The following is a 19,520-nucleotide window of genomic DNA, read 5'->3' on the forward strand; positions in this document are numbered from 1 at the left end:
TGCTGTATGTTTTATGTCTTTGTCATATATTCTATATCTGTGCCACTACCTGACTGAGCTTACTGTTCTGAGGGGATTAACCTTCATGCCTTAATGCATTAACGGAGTGTCTGCATTTGAACACAGTATTTTGAAGGCATTGCATTCTGCCTCCTTCTAAGCAGTAATTTATGGTACAGTTAATTTATGATACAGTATTTGATGTTTTGCTCTCTCTAAAAACATTGTTCCTGGGGTTTCTTACTCAAGGACTCTTTATAAACCAAAAGGAAGAGTTTACAATACCTGAAGTGTTACGGTGGTACATTTTGGAGAGATGGTTGTGATTTAAAGGCAAGAGGAGGTTAGCACATCAGCAGACGACTGCTAAGGAGGGAGGGAACCTTATTTACACAGACAGCGTCTCCTAATGAGACAGAAGTGCACTTCAGAAAACTGTTGTCTGTGCTCATCTGTGCCATGCTGGGCTTTCGTGCAAGCGCTGACTGTCTTGGGGCGCTGGTGTGTGAGCTCCAAGCCTGCCTTCTGGCCAGGTCATTCATTCATGTAGAGGAGAAAGTCATGTCAAACTAGTGCACAAAACAAGCAGCTGTTCGACTGAAAATACCTCGCTTGTTGCTGTGACAGTTTTCTCAAATGTTATTGTAATTGGATTAAAAAGAGAACTGTCCCAGTAAAGCAACATGATTATTTAGGGTTATCTGCACAAGCTGCTTTCGCGTTCTGGGCTGTGAAGTACCTTGCCAAGTGCAGTGAGACCATTGTGGTGAAGGGGCTTCTGCCACGTTTGGGTCACGTGCCTACTTCAAGCAATAGGTATCTTTAAAAAACAAAACACTAGGGAACTTCTGTTTTCCTGAGAAAAGTCTGAAATGACACATCTTTGGGGGGGCTCTCCAAAGGCTAGATATAGTTTCTGTAATTTCTGAAGTCTTTGAAACTTAGTGTTTTTTTTTCCATCAAATGTAAAGGTCCTGTATTTGAATCCTGCCTGGTAGTAGTTCTTTCTCCAGGATTTCTGATCCTTGTGTTTAATATAACTTGTAGTCTTCAGTCTGAGATAAATACCGTTTTGTCAAAATTAATGTGCTCCATTCCAGTGAACCCTCATCAGCTCGCTAATGGAAAGTTTGAAGATGGAGTCTTATATGCATCTTTGTGCGATTGGTTTCAGGGCTCCCTTGATGCCCCTCAGCTGTTTCCTTGGTAATGTGTACGCCGAGAACGTCGATGTGCTGAGAGATGGGACTGGACCCTCAGGTTTACGGCTTCGCCTACTCACTGCAGGTACTGGTGACACTCAGAACATGGAGCTGCTTCCTTCCCTAAGGAAAAGAGGGGTTAAGCATAGGATATTTGTGATATTTCCATGGAGGGTTTCAAAGTGTTCTTATATACTTAATTTTGAACTCTCGGAAACAAAACAAAACTCTGTGGAGGTGAGTTTGCCTGCTGCCATGTTTCCTGGGCCCTGGTCGTTAGTGTCTATTCACCGTGGTGGTCTCCAAGTGTATGTGAAGAATGAAAATGCAAGTACATTGCTGGAAAAACCATTAGAAGTGAAGAAACCTTGTGTATACGTGCATCTTCTGAGATTCCACTGAGCTGTATATGTGGATATTTTTGTGATTAATTTTGAAAGGCTTTCAAAAATGTCAGTGAGAGGCGTATTGTTGCTGCAGCCTTAGACTGCACTTTGAATTCAATTCAGTTTTCATTAGCTGTAGGAGACAGCAGTGAGAGTGACAGAGGCTGATAAGTAGCTTGTCCTTGTATGTGCTTCTAGGGGCTGGCGGGCCTTCAAAATTAGGGAGAGGCATAATGCCTGCAAGGGAGCCTTGTTCAGTGACTGTAACTTGAGACTTGGCAATGTTTTTTTTGTTTGTTTTTGGCTTTTTTAAGAAAAAGCAACATCTATCCTCATGTGCTAGGGCAGGAGTTAGCTATAGTATCATAACAATGTAAATGATTTTTCAGAAATTGGACCAGTTCTAAGGTAGAAAGTCAAGTTTTGTTCACATACACTTATACATGTGCAGCTTTAAGGAAATGTTGTCGTTGAACAGTGTAATTACTAAAATACAATACCAATGCTCAGAGTAAAAACTGAAATGAGACCATCTTGGCATGTGGTGTTCCTGTCTTGCAGAGGTTTGCAGGAACCCCTTTGTAGAACATGCCACCCACCTGTTCTAGCATAAGCTTCTCTGGAAATACTTTCATTTGAAGTAACTCTTGCTTAAAGAGTCAAGGATGACTCAGTCACATTTTTCTGATTTATTGTATTTGGGAAATAACTACATGAATAATGTATAGCAAGAAAAGCTCAATGTGCATTGAGAGCACATCCTGTATTTTGCATTAATTGCTGCGTGCTTGTATGTGCATTCTAGTAAGATGCTACGTTCCTGAAAGCAAATGAGGTCGCAAACTGTAAGGTCTTTCCATTTCTTAACATCTAGCAACATATGTCAGCCGTTCATCTATGAAATAGCAATTCAGTAAGATCAATTCTTAACACATCATTTGTGTAGGAACACACTTGATATTGGGTTAATGAGCTATGGAAACCTTCAGTAAAGAATGTCTGTTCTCTCATGCAGTTGATATGGATGAGGAATTTCATTTTATGGGCTTTACTTTCTTAGCTACTATGGAAGGTGCTTAGATTACACGCCACTTTATAGCTTTGGGAACACAACTCTGGCTGCTAAAATTCAGTGTTGTGAGGAGATAAAAATAATTCTTGGTACTTACTGCTAATAACCAGATGATGAAATTGAGACTGACTGACTAGGAAAAGTCAGTGTTTGAATGGCAGGGAAGTGAAGACAACATTGCTAAAGCTGGAGGTTAAGATGCTGTTGTGGTTTAACCCAGCCGGCAGCTAAGCACCACACAGCCGTTCGCTCACCCTCCACCACTCCCTCTCTGGGATGGGGGAGAGAAATGGGAAAGTGAAGCCTGTGGGTTGAGATAAAGACAGTTTATTAAGACAGGAAAATAATAATAATGATACACATACTACTAATAATATTGTGTACAAAACAAGTGATGCACAATGCCATTGCTCACCACCCGCTGACCGATGCCCAGCCTATCCCCGAGCAGCCGGCCCCCCACCCCGGCTAGCCACCCCTATATATTGTTCAGCATGACGTCAGATGGTATGGAATACCCCTTTGGCCAGTTTGGGTCAGCTGTCCTGGGTCTGTCCCCTCCCAGCTCCTGCTGCACCCCCAGCCTACCTGCTGGCAGGATAGAGCAAGAAGCTGAAAACTCCTTGGCTTAGCGTAAGCACTGCTCTACAACAATTAAAACATCAGCGTGTTATCAATACTCTTCTCATCCTAATCCAAAACATAGCACCCCACCAGCTACTAGGAGGAAAATTAACTCTATCCTCGCTGGAACCAGGACAGAAGAGGGTCTGTGCAACAGTCAGCAAATACATCACTGTGATAAGAAATATTTCACTGTGTTTGAGCCCTCGTAAAATAAAGGGTTACACTTATTTTGACAACATTGTTTAAAGAATGCAGCTGTTTGGTTTGTGATAAACAAAATAATGTTAAGCTTTTATTGTTGATTTGTTGATGCGTTCTGTGATCAGGCAGGATGACTTTTGAGTCGATTTCTGTTCCTCAGGTTGTGGCCCGGGTGTTTTAGCCGATGCCAAGATGCGGGTATTTGAGCGGTGCGTGTACTTCGGTGATTCGTGCCAGGATGTGCTGAGCACTCTGGGGTCTCCGCACAAAGTCTTCTACAAGTCCGAAGATAAGGTAAGGAAATTCATTCACGCAGAGAGAGGTCTTTGTCTCTGTTCAATAATGTCTGTTTAATCACAGGGCCTGGGTTTTGCAAGGCCAGCGAAGTTAAATTGCCATGTAGCGCTGATTCTGAGCAATTCGTTTGCCATGTAATAGACCAGAGTGAACGTTTACACGACTTGGTATTAAAAAGCATTTTAAGCTAAATCAATGCAAATCTGTTTAAATTTTAAAAATCAAGTACATAATCTGTCATTTGCAACATTTTAACTGATTTGAAAATTGATAAAATGGGAATGTTTCTATCCAAATAAGCCATAGCAAGTGCGCGGTTTATTTTTAAACGTTTCATTTAAAATAACTTTAGCATATATTTTGATCCTTTCCTGATGTTTTTATGATAACAACATATGAGTAAGCCTTTTACTTCCAATAACTAAAAAGATAAATCTGATGTGGTGTGCCTCTGCAACCAGCCAGGGGCCTTGTCATTAAGCACAGTGTCTTATATTTTTGAAGAAGGGCTTTGGTGTTGAAATGAGGTTATGGCAATTGTTTCAGTGTAGGGGTATTGTTAGTGGCGTTTATATTTGTGAGCCTTTTTAAATACATCCGAAAAATGTTTCTTGCAGATGAAAATCCATTCACCCTCGCCCCATAAGCAGGTCCCATCAAAGTGCAATGACTACTTCTTCAATTACTTCACGCTTGGAGTGGTGAGTGGGAAGCTTCTCTAAACAAATGCATGCGACGTTTTGATTCCGCTGCACAGCAACTGCTTCAGAATGCCAAAAACTATGGGGAAACTGAAACTCTTGCTGCTGTAAGAATCTCTGGATTAAGAAAAACACGACCAACTTTTTTCTAGTGCTTGTGAATTCAATCAGTAACATTTTGTTATATCCAGCAGTGGGTGGAGGGCTCTTTGTGCTTGTGCTTTGGTGTTCTCTTTTGGTTTTCTCCTCCTGCCATGCTCGATGCATAGGTAGCTGAGTTCTTGTTTCTGAAAGGCACACTCTTGTCCTGTAGAAGTGAAATAGGTGTGCCAGAATACTATCTGTGAAAGCTTGCAGAGCTGTGGGATGTAGCTCAACCTTTATGTCCCTCCTTACTGTAGTATACATTGGTGTAAATAATAAGCAGAAAGACAAGACCTCCTTAGAAGAATTGCCAACATGAGCAAATGAAACTGCAGTTGTGATTGAGTACTGGAAGAAGTGTGTGTTTATTTGAATTTATAAAAAGTCTCATTCCCAAATTCTACTTTTCACAATTCCACTTGGTTCAAGTGGAATTGATACTTATCACTCTATGCAGATGCTATTGTAACTCATCTCAGGGTCGTTTGGGGAAAGCCACCTTTTTTTCTCCAACTTGCTTCATATCTGTCTGCCTTTTTCTTCAACAGGATATTCTCTTTGATGCAAACACTCACAAGGTGAAGAAATTTGTCCTGCATACGAATTATCCTGGTCATTACAACTTTAACATGTGAGTGTAAAGAACGGGTCTGTTCAAGAGTGGTTTAAAACATCAGGAAAGGAAACTTTATACTCATTTTAGAGAGGTCCTGTATTTTTGCCCCAGTGTCTTTGGTATACCTGGTAACCAGCAGGGTTTTCAGCCATCATTATTAGCATGTTTTTATTACTATTTTCTTTCTTACATTTAAATGTGTTTATGTTGCCAAGCATGTTCTCAAGTAGTTCTTGATCCAGCTATAGTGTCTACTATTACTGGTAGGTAATGTGCTTCTTTTTTCTTGATGTTGTTCCAGTCAGTGCTCAGAGTTTTCAAGTTATTTTTCCCCTCTTATGCATCTGACCAGCATATTTTCAGTTCTTTTCAAATGAAAACTCTTTAGGAGAGGCATATGAGTTAAGGAATAAGTGATTGGATGCCTGAACAAAGAGAACATATTTTCAGGCAGTTGAGCATTAGTGTTAGAGAAATCTGCAGTACTTTTTCTAAGCTGAGTACTTGTCCATCAAGTCTGTGTAACGAGAGCAATTTGTGCTGAAGGACCTTTTGTATCCTTTAGAAAATTGTGCTAGGACATTCCCAGGCTGATGGCTTTTTTGATGCGAAAAATAAAAATGGCAATCTTTCTTCTTCATCTGATACTCTTGACTCTCCTTTTCATTTTATTATGCATGTGACTTTTAATTTAGCTGGTTTATTAAGAGCTCTAAGTTTGTGCTTTGTAGTTTATGTTGGCTCTTCTGCTTTCTGATAGCTTTATGATTTGTTCTTTCTAGCTACCACCGCTGTGAATTCAAGATTCCGCTAGTCATTAAGCGAGGTGAGTAGGCCAGCTGCTGTCCAGCCTCAGGGGACGTGTGCCACCAAAGAGGGAGATACAATCAGTTTTCATTTCTAATGCATTCTTGATTATCAGAGGATGTCAATAGTGAGACAGAGGAGAGATTTTAGGTTTTGGGGCATGTTTTCTTGTTCTTAAAGTGACAAATGCTTCAGGAAGAGTTCAGCAATTTTCTGATTTTTACTTATGCAACCTTGTTAACTTACATGGATCATATGGGTATTCACTATACAACATCACTAATTTTCTGTGATGCTGCCACTCTGCTTTGCTCAAATCAGTTACCTTGTACCGAGGGACTCAGAAGCTCTGTAAGGCAGTGTTAGTCTGAGCCGGTCAGTCCATTCCATTGTTAATTTTTTAATGATGTGCTACTCACTCTTGAAAGGTTTATTGATGGTATTCAATATAAACTAATATTCAATAAAAAGTGGTATAGCTGGGAATGAGAACAAACATTCAAAATATATTTACATGCTGTGGTCAAAGCATGTCTTTTAGTGCCTACTTGAAAATGTCCAAGCTCAGAAAATAGAATTTGGGAGGAGTATATAATGCTGTTACGATACAGTGGTGCTGATTCAGCAAGATGCTTAGATGTGCACAGCTCTGTGCATGGAAGTGATCTAAAGAAAGCATGCAGAACTTTGATTGAGGACAATTGTGATCAAGGTAGCCTTCTTTAATGTAAGAATTAACAGATGTGCTATGAAAATGTGTGTTTCGATTATTCAGGGAACACTGGATGCTTGCAAGGGTTTGGCAGGGGATGCTCTCTTCCTCTGAGTGGTTTTCAAGGAAAGCACTTAACTGTGTAAAACGCAATTCTGTGGATGTCACAGCAGTGTGAGCACATGGAGGAATAAAAACCTGGAAAAACTGTCTGTGTGTGCAGACTTACGTGAAAATTGACTTGCATTTCAGCCAGGAGGATGAGCACGAAAGTTCTGCTCAATTTTTAAATTGTTTTCCCTTAGGTTATTGTGCAATATCTCAAAGGTGTTTCTGATTATTGTTATTCAGCTCAGGTATCACTGTGAAGCTCTCCTGAATGCATCTGTTTCTTTTTTTGTTCTTGTTTTGTCTTTTGTTTGTCTTGTACTTATGCATTCTGAATATAAGCTAGAGACCAGAAGGGTTGATTAAAAACGAATGTTACAAGACTTAGGAAGAGCCCATGTTTTTCCATCTGGTGGCAGCGCATGATGCAGTTTTATTTACTCCCTTCTGTGCCTCAGCTTCAGACAGTAACTTGACAGAGTTCAGTTGCACAGACACTGAACTTTCACCATAAGGAGACCACGTTTATTTAGCGGGTGGAAAATAGAAGAGCTTTCAATCAAATTAAATACCATTTGCTACGTTTGGCTTCTTCAGTGTGTAGCTTCATTCCTACTGCTTCAGGAAGATGCTTTCAGTATTCAGAGCTCCCCAAATGTATGTATAAAACAATTGTGAAACCACCAAGCTACTAATTTTTGAGACTATGAGCATAAATATGATGCTGTCCTCACCTGCAGGTGGTGGTTGTTTTTTAATGGATACAGGGTTGGTTTTTTCTTTCTGCAGGAATGATTCTGGGGACTGTAATTCCCATGCTCTCTGCTCTCTTTGTTTTTAAGAGAGTGGTGCTTTAGCTTCAAGATGTCGGTTTTGCCAGCCTCCTTTCCAACTGCAACTGTTTGGACTAGATGTGTGGCATGCTGTGTTATCTTGATGAGTGTTTGTGCTAGGTGTGTTCACTTAGCGCAGGGAAGTAGTTTCTTTCATGCTGACGTTCTTATATGCAATGGTACAATGCAAACATACGCAGCATTAGGACTTGGAACTTGTAAGTAGGCGAATTTGTTTAATCCCATTATCTAGCATTTAATCAATGCTGATGACAGCTCTTGGTTGCTAGTAAATGCTGGTAAATTTGTATATGAACTGATGTATTGCTTGTATGTCTCCCTCTATCTGAACTAATGTCCCTACATAAAGGATTATACAGGAGACTGTTCGAGCATGAATTACAAAGGCTGTTCTGTTTTTCTTTCATAGATAGTGCTGATTCACAGACTGAAACGTGTACAACGTACAGCAAGGTAAGTCCATACAGAACTGAATGCTTTCCTTTTTTCCTTAAACCTCCTAAATGGTCTCTATTAGATTTGCAATGCCATTTGAAGAGATGATAGCAGTTGTGTTATGTTGTTTTAAAATAGAAAAGTCGAAAGCCAAAGCTTAATGCAAGTATGTTTAGTAGTTCAAATGTTTAGTTGTCTTCTAGGGATTGAAGGCATTTGTAATAACACACTTTGAGTAAACTTAATTACTGCATACCCTGCTTTCTAAGATAGCTGCAGGTAGAAATACAACAGTATAGCGATACAGGGAAGTGACAGAAGTGGTGGCTGAATGTGAACTGGAAGAGACATTCTTAAAACTTTGACTGGGCTTTTCTGTCGAATGTATCTCTTGAAGACATGCAGTAACTAACCAAGAAGGTCCAGTGGTCCTTTCTTCTGAAGAGTGCCAGTAATGAGTTGCTTTTCAGGTAGCAGCAGGGCTCGCCAAAATGTCACTGCCAGTGTGACACCTCCTGGGGGCAGCGGACTCTAGGTGAAAATCCCAGCTGGGCACTTGCTGCTGCCTGTTTAAGAGCTTCTTCAAGTTGAAAAAATTCTGAAGAAATTTGTCTCAGAAGTGAATCTACAGTTAACCTTCAGCCAGGGTCAGTTCTGTTCTCTTGGCTCCTAGGGTTTAATTTCTTTGGTGAATTCTGGGTCCCAAGCTGGAGGGGGGGAAAAGTAGTCAGGAACTGGGAAGCTACCATTTTTTTGATTTGAGTTACTTATATCCATCAGTGTTTTAACTTATTTCAATCTTGTATGTGAAATTTCAGCTTTTATTAAGTCTATTTACAGTGATGAAAAATTGCTTGAAATTCCTTATCATTAAGCGATATTAATTACCATTAAATTATCATTAAATAGTGCAGTTTTCCTCTTTCTTTTCCAAACCTGCCCATTAAACGAAGGAAAGGTTTTTGGGAGAGGTAGCGGGGATGCTGTTTTTCCCTCTGCAAAGGTATGTGAAAGGATATTTAGCTGAGGTTTCTCACAGCTGCTTAGAGAACACTTTTTCTCTAAGGTGTCTCAGAAATATTACCAGGTTTTCTAGGTACATTTTTGCCATAAGACCCATAGAATTTTTCATAGTAATTTAAAGCTAGTTTGAGACAAAAATGACAAAAAAAAAAAAAAAAAAAGCCCTGAGAGCATTTCCTAGGCCTGACAGTTTCCATTATTGAGTATGTCTCTAGTCACAAAATACTTCAGTAAAAGCAGTTTCTATGCTATTTGGCAAACAAGCACATTGCAAAAATATACATGACTGTCTTTCTAGATTTAAAAAAAAATAATAATCTCCTGTGACTGATTTTAACACAAGGTCTTTGACATCCTTGCAGTGGGACAGTATTCAGGACCTTCTGGGGCACCCTGTAGAGAAGCCAGTGGTACTTCACAGGTAAAGTGTTTCTCTTGCTTGGCAGGGATTGAGCTGATAACAAGATGAGTTTATGTAGAGGAAGAATATTAAACTACTTACTTTGGGGATTGTTTAAGTTTCATACCTTCTGGCCACTAACAATACTAAATAACTGTTCTCAGAGGAGTTAAAGGCTGACGTGCAGAATGAAAATATTTCCAAAGTTCATTGAACTGTAAAATCCAGAGAAGAGCGAAGCAGCAGATACAAAAGGAGTATCTCTATGTATAATACATAGTGCGGATTGCTTATACTGTAGGCACATGCATTTCAGCAGCATGACATCATGCATGGCAGTGTCTGGAACATATGGCAGCAGACTGAAGGAGTTTTGCTTTTATGTATGTATGCGGTTGTTCTACAGTTCTTGAAGACTGAAGACAGAACAGTAAGCTTAAGTTTGCTCTGTTCCTACAGGGGTTGAGCTGGTTGTTGGGTAAAACAGGCACCACCTGTTTGCAGAGCTACCATGCTATATGATATGATACGCAACTGATTTAGGTCAGGAGAAGTGTTAACTTACGGGGACTGTGAAAATACTTTAGCATTTTCAGATATATCAAACAAGGTATTTTATCAAGCTTTCATATGGTCAAATTTTTTTTTCCTTTGAAGTATTGTGCACTTTGTCCCCCCTTTTCCTGTTTTATGCCAGTGAGATCGCTTGAGCTGAAGCCATGTAAAATAAAGCTGGAGTGAAGTAGTGATTACATAGGATCCTTTACATTATTTTTTTGTGCTCTAAATCAACCAGAGCTTGCTTTACTGAGCACATCTCTAAATGTCTCAGACACACCTTCTGAGAAACCAACCAGTTACAAGAAAGGCCAAAAGCTGTGTTTCCTAATGTTCTTGGGCCATAATCTAAAATGCATTGCAGTCAGGAGTCTGCTGTCATCACATATATGATGATCAAAAAATCCAAATTGTTTGAAGGATAAGTGATGCGTTAATCTTGAAAAATACTGTTTAATAAAATATAGATTAGTCTGTAAGATGCTGGAATAGAATACTTTTTAACACGGATTCATAAATAGTTTATAGTAAATACACTTGAAAGAGGCTGAGAGATAAAAGGTGAAGAATGGCAAAAGATCTTGGACAAAAATTATTTGTAATAAATAATATGGCACTTCTGTCTTCCCTGTTTATTTTCAGGATTCTTCCTGTCCAAGTTCAGTGAAAGAAAGTTTTCCTGTAGAGGTCGTTGTTAGCTTTGGTTCCTTTCTCCCTTGGTGTTAGGAACCCTTCTGGGACGTTAACCAGAGGTTTCCTCTGGCTCATTTGGAAACTAGCAGTGGTGTTGTTGCGTAATGTAGATTTGCTTTCTTCTTATGAAAGCTATTTAACATGATAAAGATGCCATAACTTACCCTATATTAACTGGTTGTTATTCCCGAGAAATTCCCAGTCCTCACATGTTCGATTTTTCCGCTCTCTTCTGTTCAGGTCATCATCTCCAAACAACACTAACCCCTTCGGGTCAACCTTTTGCTTTGGACTGCAACGAATGATCTTTGAGGTAAGGAAAAAGAGCTTGATATATTTGAGCAAAGAAAATGAGGACTTTGCTGTTACTTTTTACTGGCTTCTTATTTCCTATTTCATCAAAAGCCAGCATTTGGGAGGAGCTATGCTTTTAGAGATGATTAGCAGAGCAGGCAACTTTCCAGCCTCTTCTGTGAGGCTGTACATTTGTATGTTGAAGCTGGCACTTCAAGTCTGTCACCTAGGGCTTGTACTAGCAGGAGATGCATGAGCTCAGCTCCAGGTACTGGTGGAGCTTGCTGGTGTTTAAATGTCATAGAAAACTAGAGACTGCTTTTAGGAACCAGCCATGAGCTGTTTGCTAAACATGCTCATTGCTTTCTTTTGTTGGGATTCCTTTTTGCAGGCAGATCAGTTCCATATTTGCTGTTTTCACTCTTCAAGTCCCTGTTTGGTATACAGTTCTTCTAATTTTCCTTTTTCCCTGCCATCTTTTTGCAGGTGATGCAGAATAATCATATAGCTTCTGTTACTCTGTATGGCCCAACGCGGCCCAGCAGCCAGTTGAGAACGTCGGACCTTCCCCAGTGAGCATCCCCTGCAAAGTCAGCTAATCTAAATGCTACAGAATTAGTACAGCGTGCCTTGATTTGCTGCCACTTATAATATGGAAAGCACGTTATGATTTTTGTTTTTTCAATAAGCCTCCACCCAGGAACGGTGTGGAGGGGAAATTCTCTCAACCCTTCATCATGGGGCATGGAACTGTTGATGGAGGAAAGCAGCTTAGGTGCCTGTGCCGTCATTTATTCCTCTCAGTTGCCCTCATCCTATGCAGCACAGACCTGAAGACTGTCCCCCCCGTCTCAGCTGGCGAGGGGGGGGCGTGTGGAAGGGGGGCACGTAACGACTGCAAGAGTTAGAAGCACAAACTTTCTGAGCCTTGGAGCATCTGGAAGCAGGTATTGATTTTTAGTCCGTCTGTGTTACTGTATTGATGTGGTGGTCACATTTTAAGAAAACGTGTGTGTGTGTATATATATATAGATAAAAACACATCGGTATTTCTGTGGCTTAGGACATTGTACCAAGTGTGACAAGGATGTATATATGTCCATGATTTCAGGCACCACATCTTTGTGTAACTTTAAACCAAGCAAGTAGCATGTGCATAATACTTGGTTGTAACATTTGCACTACATACACTTTAATTACTTGATAAATGTTTATCTTCACTGAGGAGCATCTGTGTACTGGGTGTGAGTGGGGTGTGATGGTTATTTAATGTACGCTGTGCATAAAGCTTATTTATACAGTGGATCGAGTTAATCCACCTTCCTGCACTAATATGTACTTGATGTGCTGAAACAATTTTTTTCTGCCATGGCTGGTTTACTAATTTTTTCATACGCGGTTTCAGAAAAAGAAATTCTGGACGAGGTTATTTCTATGATTGAATTATGTTTTAGTGAAAAGGTTTGATACGATGTTTCTTACAATGGAAAAATTTGATGAAGAACTAGCGTTGCCTCATTTTCATCTGTCCCCCGAATCCTTTTTTCCTACCCTCTTTCCTTAGAGAAAGAAAAACTGTATATAACAGTATCTCAGAAAGAAATCCCTGAGCTCTGCCATCACCAAGAAAACCTTTTCTGTAACTTTTGATGTGTGATTTTAATTTATGCCAAAGGTTTAGCCAAAGACATCCTCATTGTAGTTTCACCATTTCTGTACATAGATGCTAACTGCACACCCCACCCCAGCAGACAGGATATAGGCTTCTTTCTAGTTGGGAGATGCTGCTCGCAACATTTTATCCCAGGAGGATACTTTAGGTTTCTAGTTCTCTTATCAGTCTTATTTGGGGGAAATAGGTGGTCTGTCTTTGAAATATTGAACCCTTTTTAAAAATGGACAAGAGAAATGTATAATTTTATCCCATTTTTAATATTTTGGTGTAGCAACTTGTGATACATAGATGACAATTTTGTGAGTTTTACTATGTGTGTACAGATTTTGTAAATATGACATTTTTGTAATTTTAACTCCATGTACAGTGTAATCCTGTATAGTTTATCAACGAATGAGAGCTAGGAAGTTGAATGTTAACTGAAGTTTTGGATCCTGGACCAGTAGCAGGGATAAATGTGGTGCGTGTGTGAGACATTCTTTGCCATTTAGTCTTCCTGTATACTGTGATACTCTAAACTGTTTTGCTAAAACAAACACAAAAAGCCCCATGGAGAATCTAATGGATAAGGAAAAAGTTACTGTTTACCTTTATCCCTAGGTGTCACTCCTGTTGAACCCCTGTTCAATCTGTGCTGTCTCCTGTGATCATTGCTTGCTAAGAAAATTCTATGCCTCAACCTTCCTTTTGTTTCCTCTCTAATTTTAATTTCATTTTACATAGCCCTTCTGTAAATTAAATGGAATAATAATGAGCATGTACACTGAAAGCAAAATAAAACGAGACTCTCAGTTACTGTTTTGTGTTAAATACAGTTGCTGGGTGTTTTTGTAATAAAACCACGGATGTTCTTGCCTTTTTTCTTACCAATCAGTCCTTTTTATTTTAATGTCTTTCAGGCATTATATTTAAAGTACCGTACTAGTGTCCCTCCTTTCACAGCCAATTTTGTATGTTCTCCAGAGAAGCAGTACAAAAACTAACATAATTTACAGCCTGTTTCAGAGTAGGCACGTAGGTATAATTTTTTCCACTGCAGCAGGGAAGGAAATTGTTAAGGTATGGTAAATAACACTGGCTTTTGTATCGTGTTTAAAGAACAGAATTGTTTACACCCACGTCATCCCTTAGGTATTTTATTAAAATTGATCGAGTTTCAGGGAGTTTGAGTATCGCACAACAGGACAAAAGAAATGTGTGCGTGCAGTAAGAGGAGCAAATGTGACCTCTTGTGCTGCTGACTTGTGCCTTGAGGTGTTTGAGCAGCAAAGCACTGAAAGTGTGCTTGCCCTGAAGCAGCTTAGAGCTCGGTGCAGGTGTAGGCATTTCTCCTGCCCTGCCTACCTACGCGTGGTAAAACCCTCAGCCACCTGTGCTCTAGCACCCTTTGGTTTGGGGATACAAAATGGCCTTGCTTAGTGGGTTTGGCTCAATGTGCTCTCAGAATTTTACCGTGATTTGAGGTGGTGTGTAGATGTATGCTTGTTACTAAAATGATAATCATACTGCTAATAATTTCACTTAATTTTAACTAATCCTTTTCTAACAATAACTCCAACTTAGCTGCAGGAGGAGATGAGTTCTTGGCAGGATGATATGAGTAACAGCTACACAAGTGCTACCAAAATCCTGCTTTCAAGCATATTCAGTTGCAGTTCTTCAGGAGTGGGAGGTCAGGACTGCTGGTTGTAGCATGGACCTTGAGATTTAGGACAGGATAGCAGTAGCTAGCCAAAGGTGTGTAACAGCTTCAGTGGCTCCCGCCTTCACTTACAATACTTGGGTGAGTCCAAAAATATGTCTATTGTAGATAATTAAATGTACTCTTAACAACTCAAGTACTTCTCAAGGTCAGTCCTGAGATGTGGAAGATCAGTGGCTTTGCTTGAAAAACCTATTGCTCTGTTGCTAAGAAAAACAGCTCGTTACATCACTGTGACTTGTTCTTAACTGCTTTGTTCCCAATTGTAGTCTTTCAGTTTGCTAGCAATCTCTTCTGGAAGAGGAGAGAGCATTTTGTCTGTGAGAAGCTCACCCTGGTACTTCTGTCCTTTGCTTAAAATCTGTAAAGAGCACGTTGCTACTCTACAGAGCTGGGCAGGAGGAGGAGAGAAGGAGCCTTCAAAGACTCGGATGAGCGTGCTTTCAATTTATCAGTGAGGAGTGAAAGCACTTTCCCCCACTTCTTGGGTTTGCTTTGCTCTTTTGCTGTATGTTTTTTTGGTCAGTCTGCAGTTTCCTTTACAGAAAGGCAGGGGTAGGTAATGTGGACCAGCTCTTTTGGGTTTTCCCCACTCACCCTCTGTAACTGCAGCTGTTCGTAGAGCTCACTTCTCTGAGATACTTTTTGTTTGCTCCTATTTGGACTAAGCCAAGCTGGTGTTGATGCATTAGGGAAGTTGGTGCGGGGTGATGCTGGCTGCATCACCTTCCCCTCCCAAAGGAACCAAGAGATTTGGGTGGTGTCTGATCCCATCTAAGTGTGTGCACAGAATTCTGTACTGTTTTATACAGATCCTGCATGTTTACCACATGTGCATTGGTCCATCATTTTGGTTTCACATGAAACAACTGTTTCTTTGACACAGCATTCAGTACAAGTGCATTTTTAATAAAGCACGTGCATCCAATCCCTCTGTGATATCTGCCTTCTTGCTTCGTACAGACACGGTGAGAATATGTGCGTGTGCTTGCCTGCTTAGCTTTGAATGTCACAGTATTGTCCACAGTATTTCATTTACTTACGGGTAATAAAACAGAGCTGTGAGCCCTTCCTCTGGAGGTGAAGCTGATTTTCTTCCCGTACTCACAGGCCTGCACGCAGTCCCTGGGCTCCCACGAGTGCTGCAAGCAGTGCTGTATCGATCGGTGCTGTTGGGTAACACTAGAAGCCTCTGTTCCCAAAATCGCAGTTCCTGTCAAGAAAACCCAATTTTCTGTTGCCAGGAATTCTTACACTTCTCATTCTAAACAGATCTTTTTGCTGAAATAGCTATCAGGTGGTGGGTGAGGACTGATTCATGTGCTTATGATGGTTCATGATCCAGACTTTCCATCAAAACCATAAAACAAAGTCTATCCCAAGGCTCAGCATCACAGTGAGGTGGGGATTCAGCCTTAGCAGGGGCAGGCTGGATGCTCCAGCTGGCTTTTCCCAAGGGAAACCAGGGGTGCTAGTGCCTGATTCACACTGACTTTTACAGGATGTTAGAGGCTAAACTTTGGTGTTGTGATGCAAAAAGTGCTCTGAGCTAGCTCAGATGGGATTGCTTCATGTCAACTCTTGTCCCATAGACACCTTTGTTATGATTTAAACCCTATATCACAACCGCACCAACACAAAGGCACTCTCTTCTACAACTTGTCTGGTCAGCCAGCTTGGCACAGCACATGTAGAAAAACAAATACATTGCTGTGTGTTTGTGGAGTTGGTAAAATGCCAGTCAGCTCTGGTTGGGTTTCTTCACGGAAGTTGTGGCCCAGGATGCTTCAGAGGTAAGGTAAGGCTGAAGGAAAACATGGGAAAATGAAAAATGATGCACAAGAGTTACATCTTCAGTAAGCATTAAAATAGGATCTGGAGTTAATGAAGTGGGGTTGAACTTAAATACCATATTCTTTAGCTGTAGTTAATTAAACTACTAAAAGTGTTTATCTGATAAGCTTTGTCTAAGCATTTTGATTGGTTTGTGGGGATGTTTCTTTTTCCAGCAGGCAGAATTGCTCCTCTTCATGAGCTGGGAAGGCTTTCCGCTTGACCTAGTGGTAAAGGTGAGCTGGAGTCTGCTGATGAGGTTGTGTACTGCGCCGTAAAGTAGTGTTATGACAACTTTCATTCTGGATCAGACTTTTATGCTTTAATTTAACCTTTTCTCTTGCATACTCTATCTTCTTCCCCTTTAAATGCTGTTAGTTTTGTCATTTTAAAGTATTGGTATTGCGATTTTGGAAGCTGGTTTTAAATGTCTTAGTATTTCAAACCTACATCACAGATTCACATTAGTGCTTAACTTCTGTTCCATTTTTAGTATCTTTCAGAGAGGTGTTTATTTTAAATACCAGTCTCTCTGCATGATTATGAACGTGCAGTCCAATCAAGAAAGTAATCAAAACAGCCTGAATCATCACTACTGTGCCTTTGCATCTCAGTTGGTCTCTCTTGGAAACCTGAACCCCTGAAATACCACGACTTTATTCCCATCCAGCTCTGTTGGCCCCCAGAGGACAAGGCAGTCACTGAGGACCTGTGTAGTTTTGTGTTTTTTCCCAGGATTCGTCAAAGGATGGAAAGGGAAGGGAGAGAGATGGGTGAGCTCAGTTTGGGTGAGTTGCAAGAAGAACTGGCTGGGGGGGGGGGGGGGGGGGGTGCGGGGCTGTTTGCTGCTCTTGGAGGGACTCAAATGCACTCATACTTTAGGTTTTAGTTTCCCCTCTCATTTCTCAGTCTGGTTTCCGTACTGACTGTAAGCCTGGAAAAATCTTGGCAAGTTGAATTTTAAAGTGTTACTGGTTCTGACAAACCTCAGTGAAGTTAGCAGCATCATTAGGGAAATGTGTCGGGCTGATTTTCAGGGCTGCTGAGACCTCCAGCTCTATCGGGAGCTCAACAGTTCTTCAAACCAGGTCAGGCCTGAGCTCAGACTCTCCTCACTGGGTCTGTTGGGGTCTCAGCACTCTGGGGAATGTACTTGGCTCTCATATTTAGCAAGGGTTCTCCAAGACGTTCGATTACTTTCTGCTGTTTGATTTCTGCAGTCGGAGCTTGCTTCCGAGAACCCACTGTAAAAGATGAATAATTAAACTGCAGACAGGAAGCACAGTATTTTAACACTCCATTACTTCAGAGCCGTCTTGGCTTTCTTTTTTATGGTGTCTAAATCAGCAGTGGCCTGACCTAATGAGAGATCTTGGCATTTGCTAGCGGTTTATAAGTTCGGAGATGCATTCAGAGGTGCTGAATGTGAGGTTCAGGCCAGCTCAGCTCATTATAATGACCAAATCTGGCTACTTACATACAGTAGGGAACAAACTGCCTGTGTGTGGATCCTTGGGATTCGATAAAACCTACTATGCTCTATTAGCTTCGGATATTTATGTCTGTCTTGAGGGAGTCTGCTTGCAACTGGTGGTACCCACACAGGACGTTTTTGTTTTTTCTCATCATGGTTTATAGTAATAAACATGTAAAAAATATAGTAATAAACAAAATTACCAAGCAAAGTGTTGTAGCAAAGCTCCACCTGGTGTGTTGGATTAGCCAGTTAATAAAAGCTGCCCAGAATTTCCTTCTGAAATGGGTGTTTTGAGTGTTCTGGGAGGCATTGTGAGGCCTTACAAAATTTGAGTAGATTATGTTTAATCTGTGGATTTTGTTGTGCTTACAGAGGTAAAGTGGAGTGGCTGGTATCTGCTTTTCACATGCTTAATTCATAAGTTAATGTGCTTCTGTGCTCTCTTCCTTGCAGGGAACACAAATTCATGTGGGAAATAAGGCCCTTCATAGGAAATGCATAGTTGGTTCCATTGCCACACCTGAAATTAGGTACTGAAGTCCACGTCTGAGCGTCTGAAGCAAACAGCTTCATTTCAGAGTGACATTTCAGGCATTTCAGTGTTCTGTCAGTGGTCTCTGCTGCTGAAAATGGAGCCAAGTGTAAGCTTTTAAATATGACTTTGCCTGTGATGTATATTTTTAGCATTATAGTTTCTCTAGGTATCCAGTTTTCCCTTCCTCCTTGATGTGTAAGGTGAATAGCAACGCTTTTTTTTCCACATCTTGCAATCTCTGCAATCATTACCATAACTGATCTATCTCTATAAAATAATCTGCATGCTTTTCATTTCCCTAACAAGCTGTACCAGAGCGTTCAGAGCTGAGCTGGATCCACATCTAGCAGTTCGCTTCAGAAGGAGGTCAGTAGAGGGTCTTTCCTACTCATTCTATTGAGCACCTAGGATTTTAGGATTTTCTGGGGGGGAAAAAAACACGCATTTTTTAGGAAATAATCTTCAGTCAAAGACTTTTTGCCTGCTGCAGCAGTAAGAGGTCAATAAACTGCAGTGGGTACAGCTCTGCCCTCCAGTGTTTTTGCAGCACGTTATGCCGTCATTTGGGGTCTGCAAACTTCCAGTTCAACTGCAGAAACAAATGGAAACTTTTAAAAACAGATGAAACGGGCCGGACAGCAAAGACTGACAAATAAAAGCAGATGTATCTTTCATTAATAGATGTTAGATTTATATTAATTGGACAGAGAAATGAGCTATTCCACAGACTAAGGCAGTGGAGTTAACAGTTTGTCCTAGTTCTGTTTCTGCCAGCCACCGGGATGTGTGCTGGCACAGGAGGATGTTGAACTGCTACTTTGATCTGGGATAAAATGTACTCGTTAATGCTGTGTTGTGGGCAGGTTGCAGATCTGAAGATGTTACAGAGGGAGGAGCCAAACCTTAATGCATCTCCAAACGTAAAAGGAAGATCTTAATAAAGGCTGCTGAACCTGACCGGCTGCTTTGTAAGAAATCGTTAGGTAAGCTGTGTTTGTTTTTCTGTTGTTACCATTAAATTAAGTCCAGCATAAGGAAGGACTTACCAAGTTATCCAGAACAATGAATAATGCATCTTCAAGTTGCTGTCTTCATGAAAAATACATGTGGTGTTAGTCTTGTGTGTATGCAGATGCATTCAACAGACTCACTCTGACAACTGGAGGCG

At 40.6% G+C, this 19,520-nt stretch overlaps 1 protein-coding gene across 2 annotated transcripts in view; it reads left to right on the forward strand.

The window, feature by feature from the left end:
- The window catches only part of PHAF1 (phagosome assembly factor 1), a 35,173-nt gene extending 21,502 nt beyond the window's left edge, over positions 1–13,671 (forward strand). For both annotated transcript variants that reach the window (XM_050713236.1, XM_050713237.1), the window contains exons 9-17: positions 1,175–1,287; positions 3,649–3,782; positions 4,403–4,486; positions 5,179–5,261; positions 6,029–6,072; positions 8,137–8,180; positions 9,548–9,606; positions 11,077–11,149; positions 11,617–13,671. In XM_050713236.1, the coding sequence (XP_050569193.1) occupies positions 1,175–1,287; positions 3,649–3,782; positions 4,403–4,486; positions 5,179–5,261; positions 6,029–6,072; positions 8,137–8,180; positions 9,548–9,606; positions 11,077–11,149; positions 11,617–11,706 (724 nt within the window). In that variant the 3' untranslated portion in view covers positions 11,707–13,671. The remainder of the gene's footprint in view (positions 1–1,174; positions 1,288–3,648; positions 3,783–4,402; positions 4,487–5,178; positions 5,262–6,028; positions 6,073–8,136; positions 8,181–9,547; positions 9,607–11,076; positions 11,150–11,616) is intronic.
- Positions 13,672–19,520: the final 5,849 nt, after the last annotated feature.

The sequence above is a fragment of the Cygnus atratus genome, chromosome 12 (genome assembly GCF_013377495.2).
Source record: "Cygnus atratus isolate AKBS03 ecotype Queensland, Australia chromosome 12, CAtr_DNAZoo_HiC_assembly, whole genome shotgun sequence".
Lineage (NCBI taxonomy): Eukaryota > Metazoa > Chordata > Aves > Anseriformes > Anatidae > Cygnus > Cygnus atratus.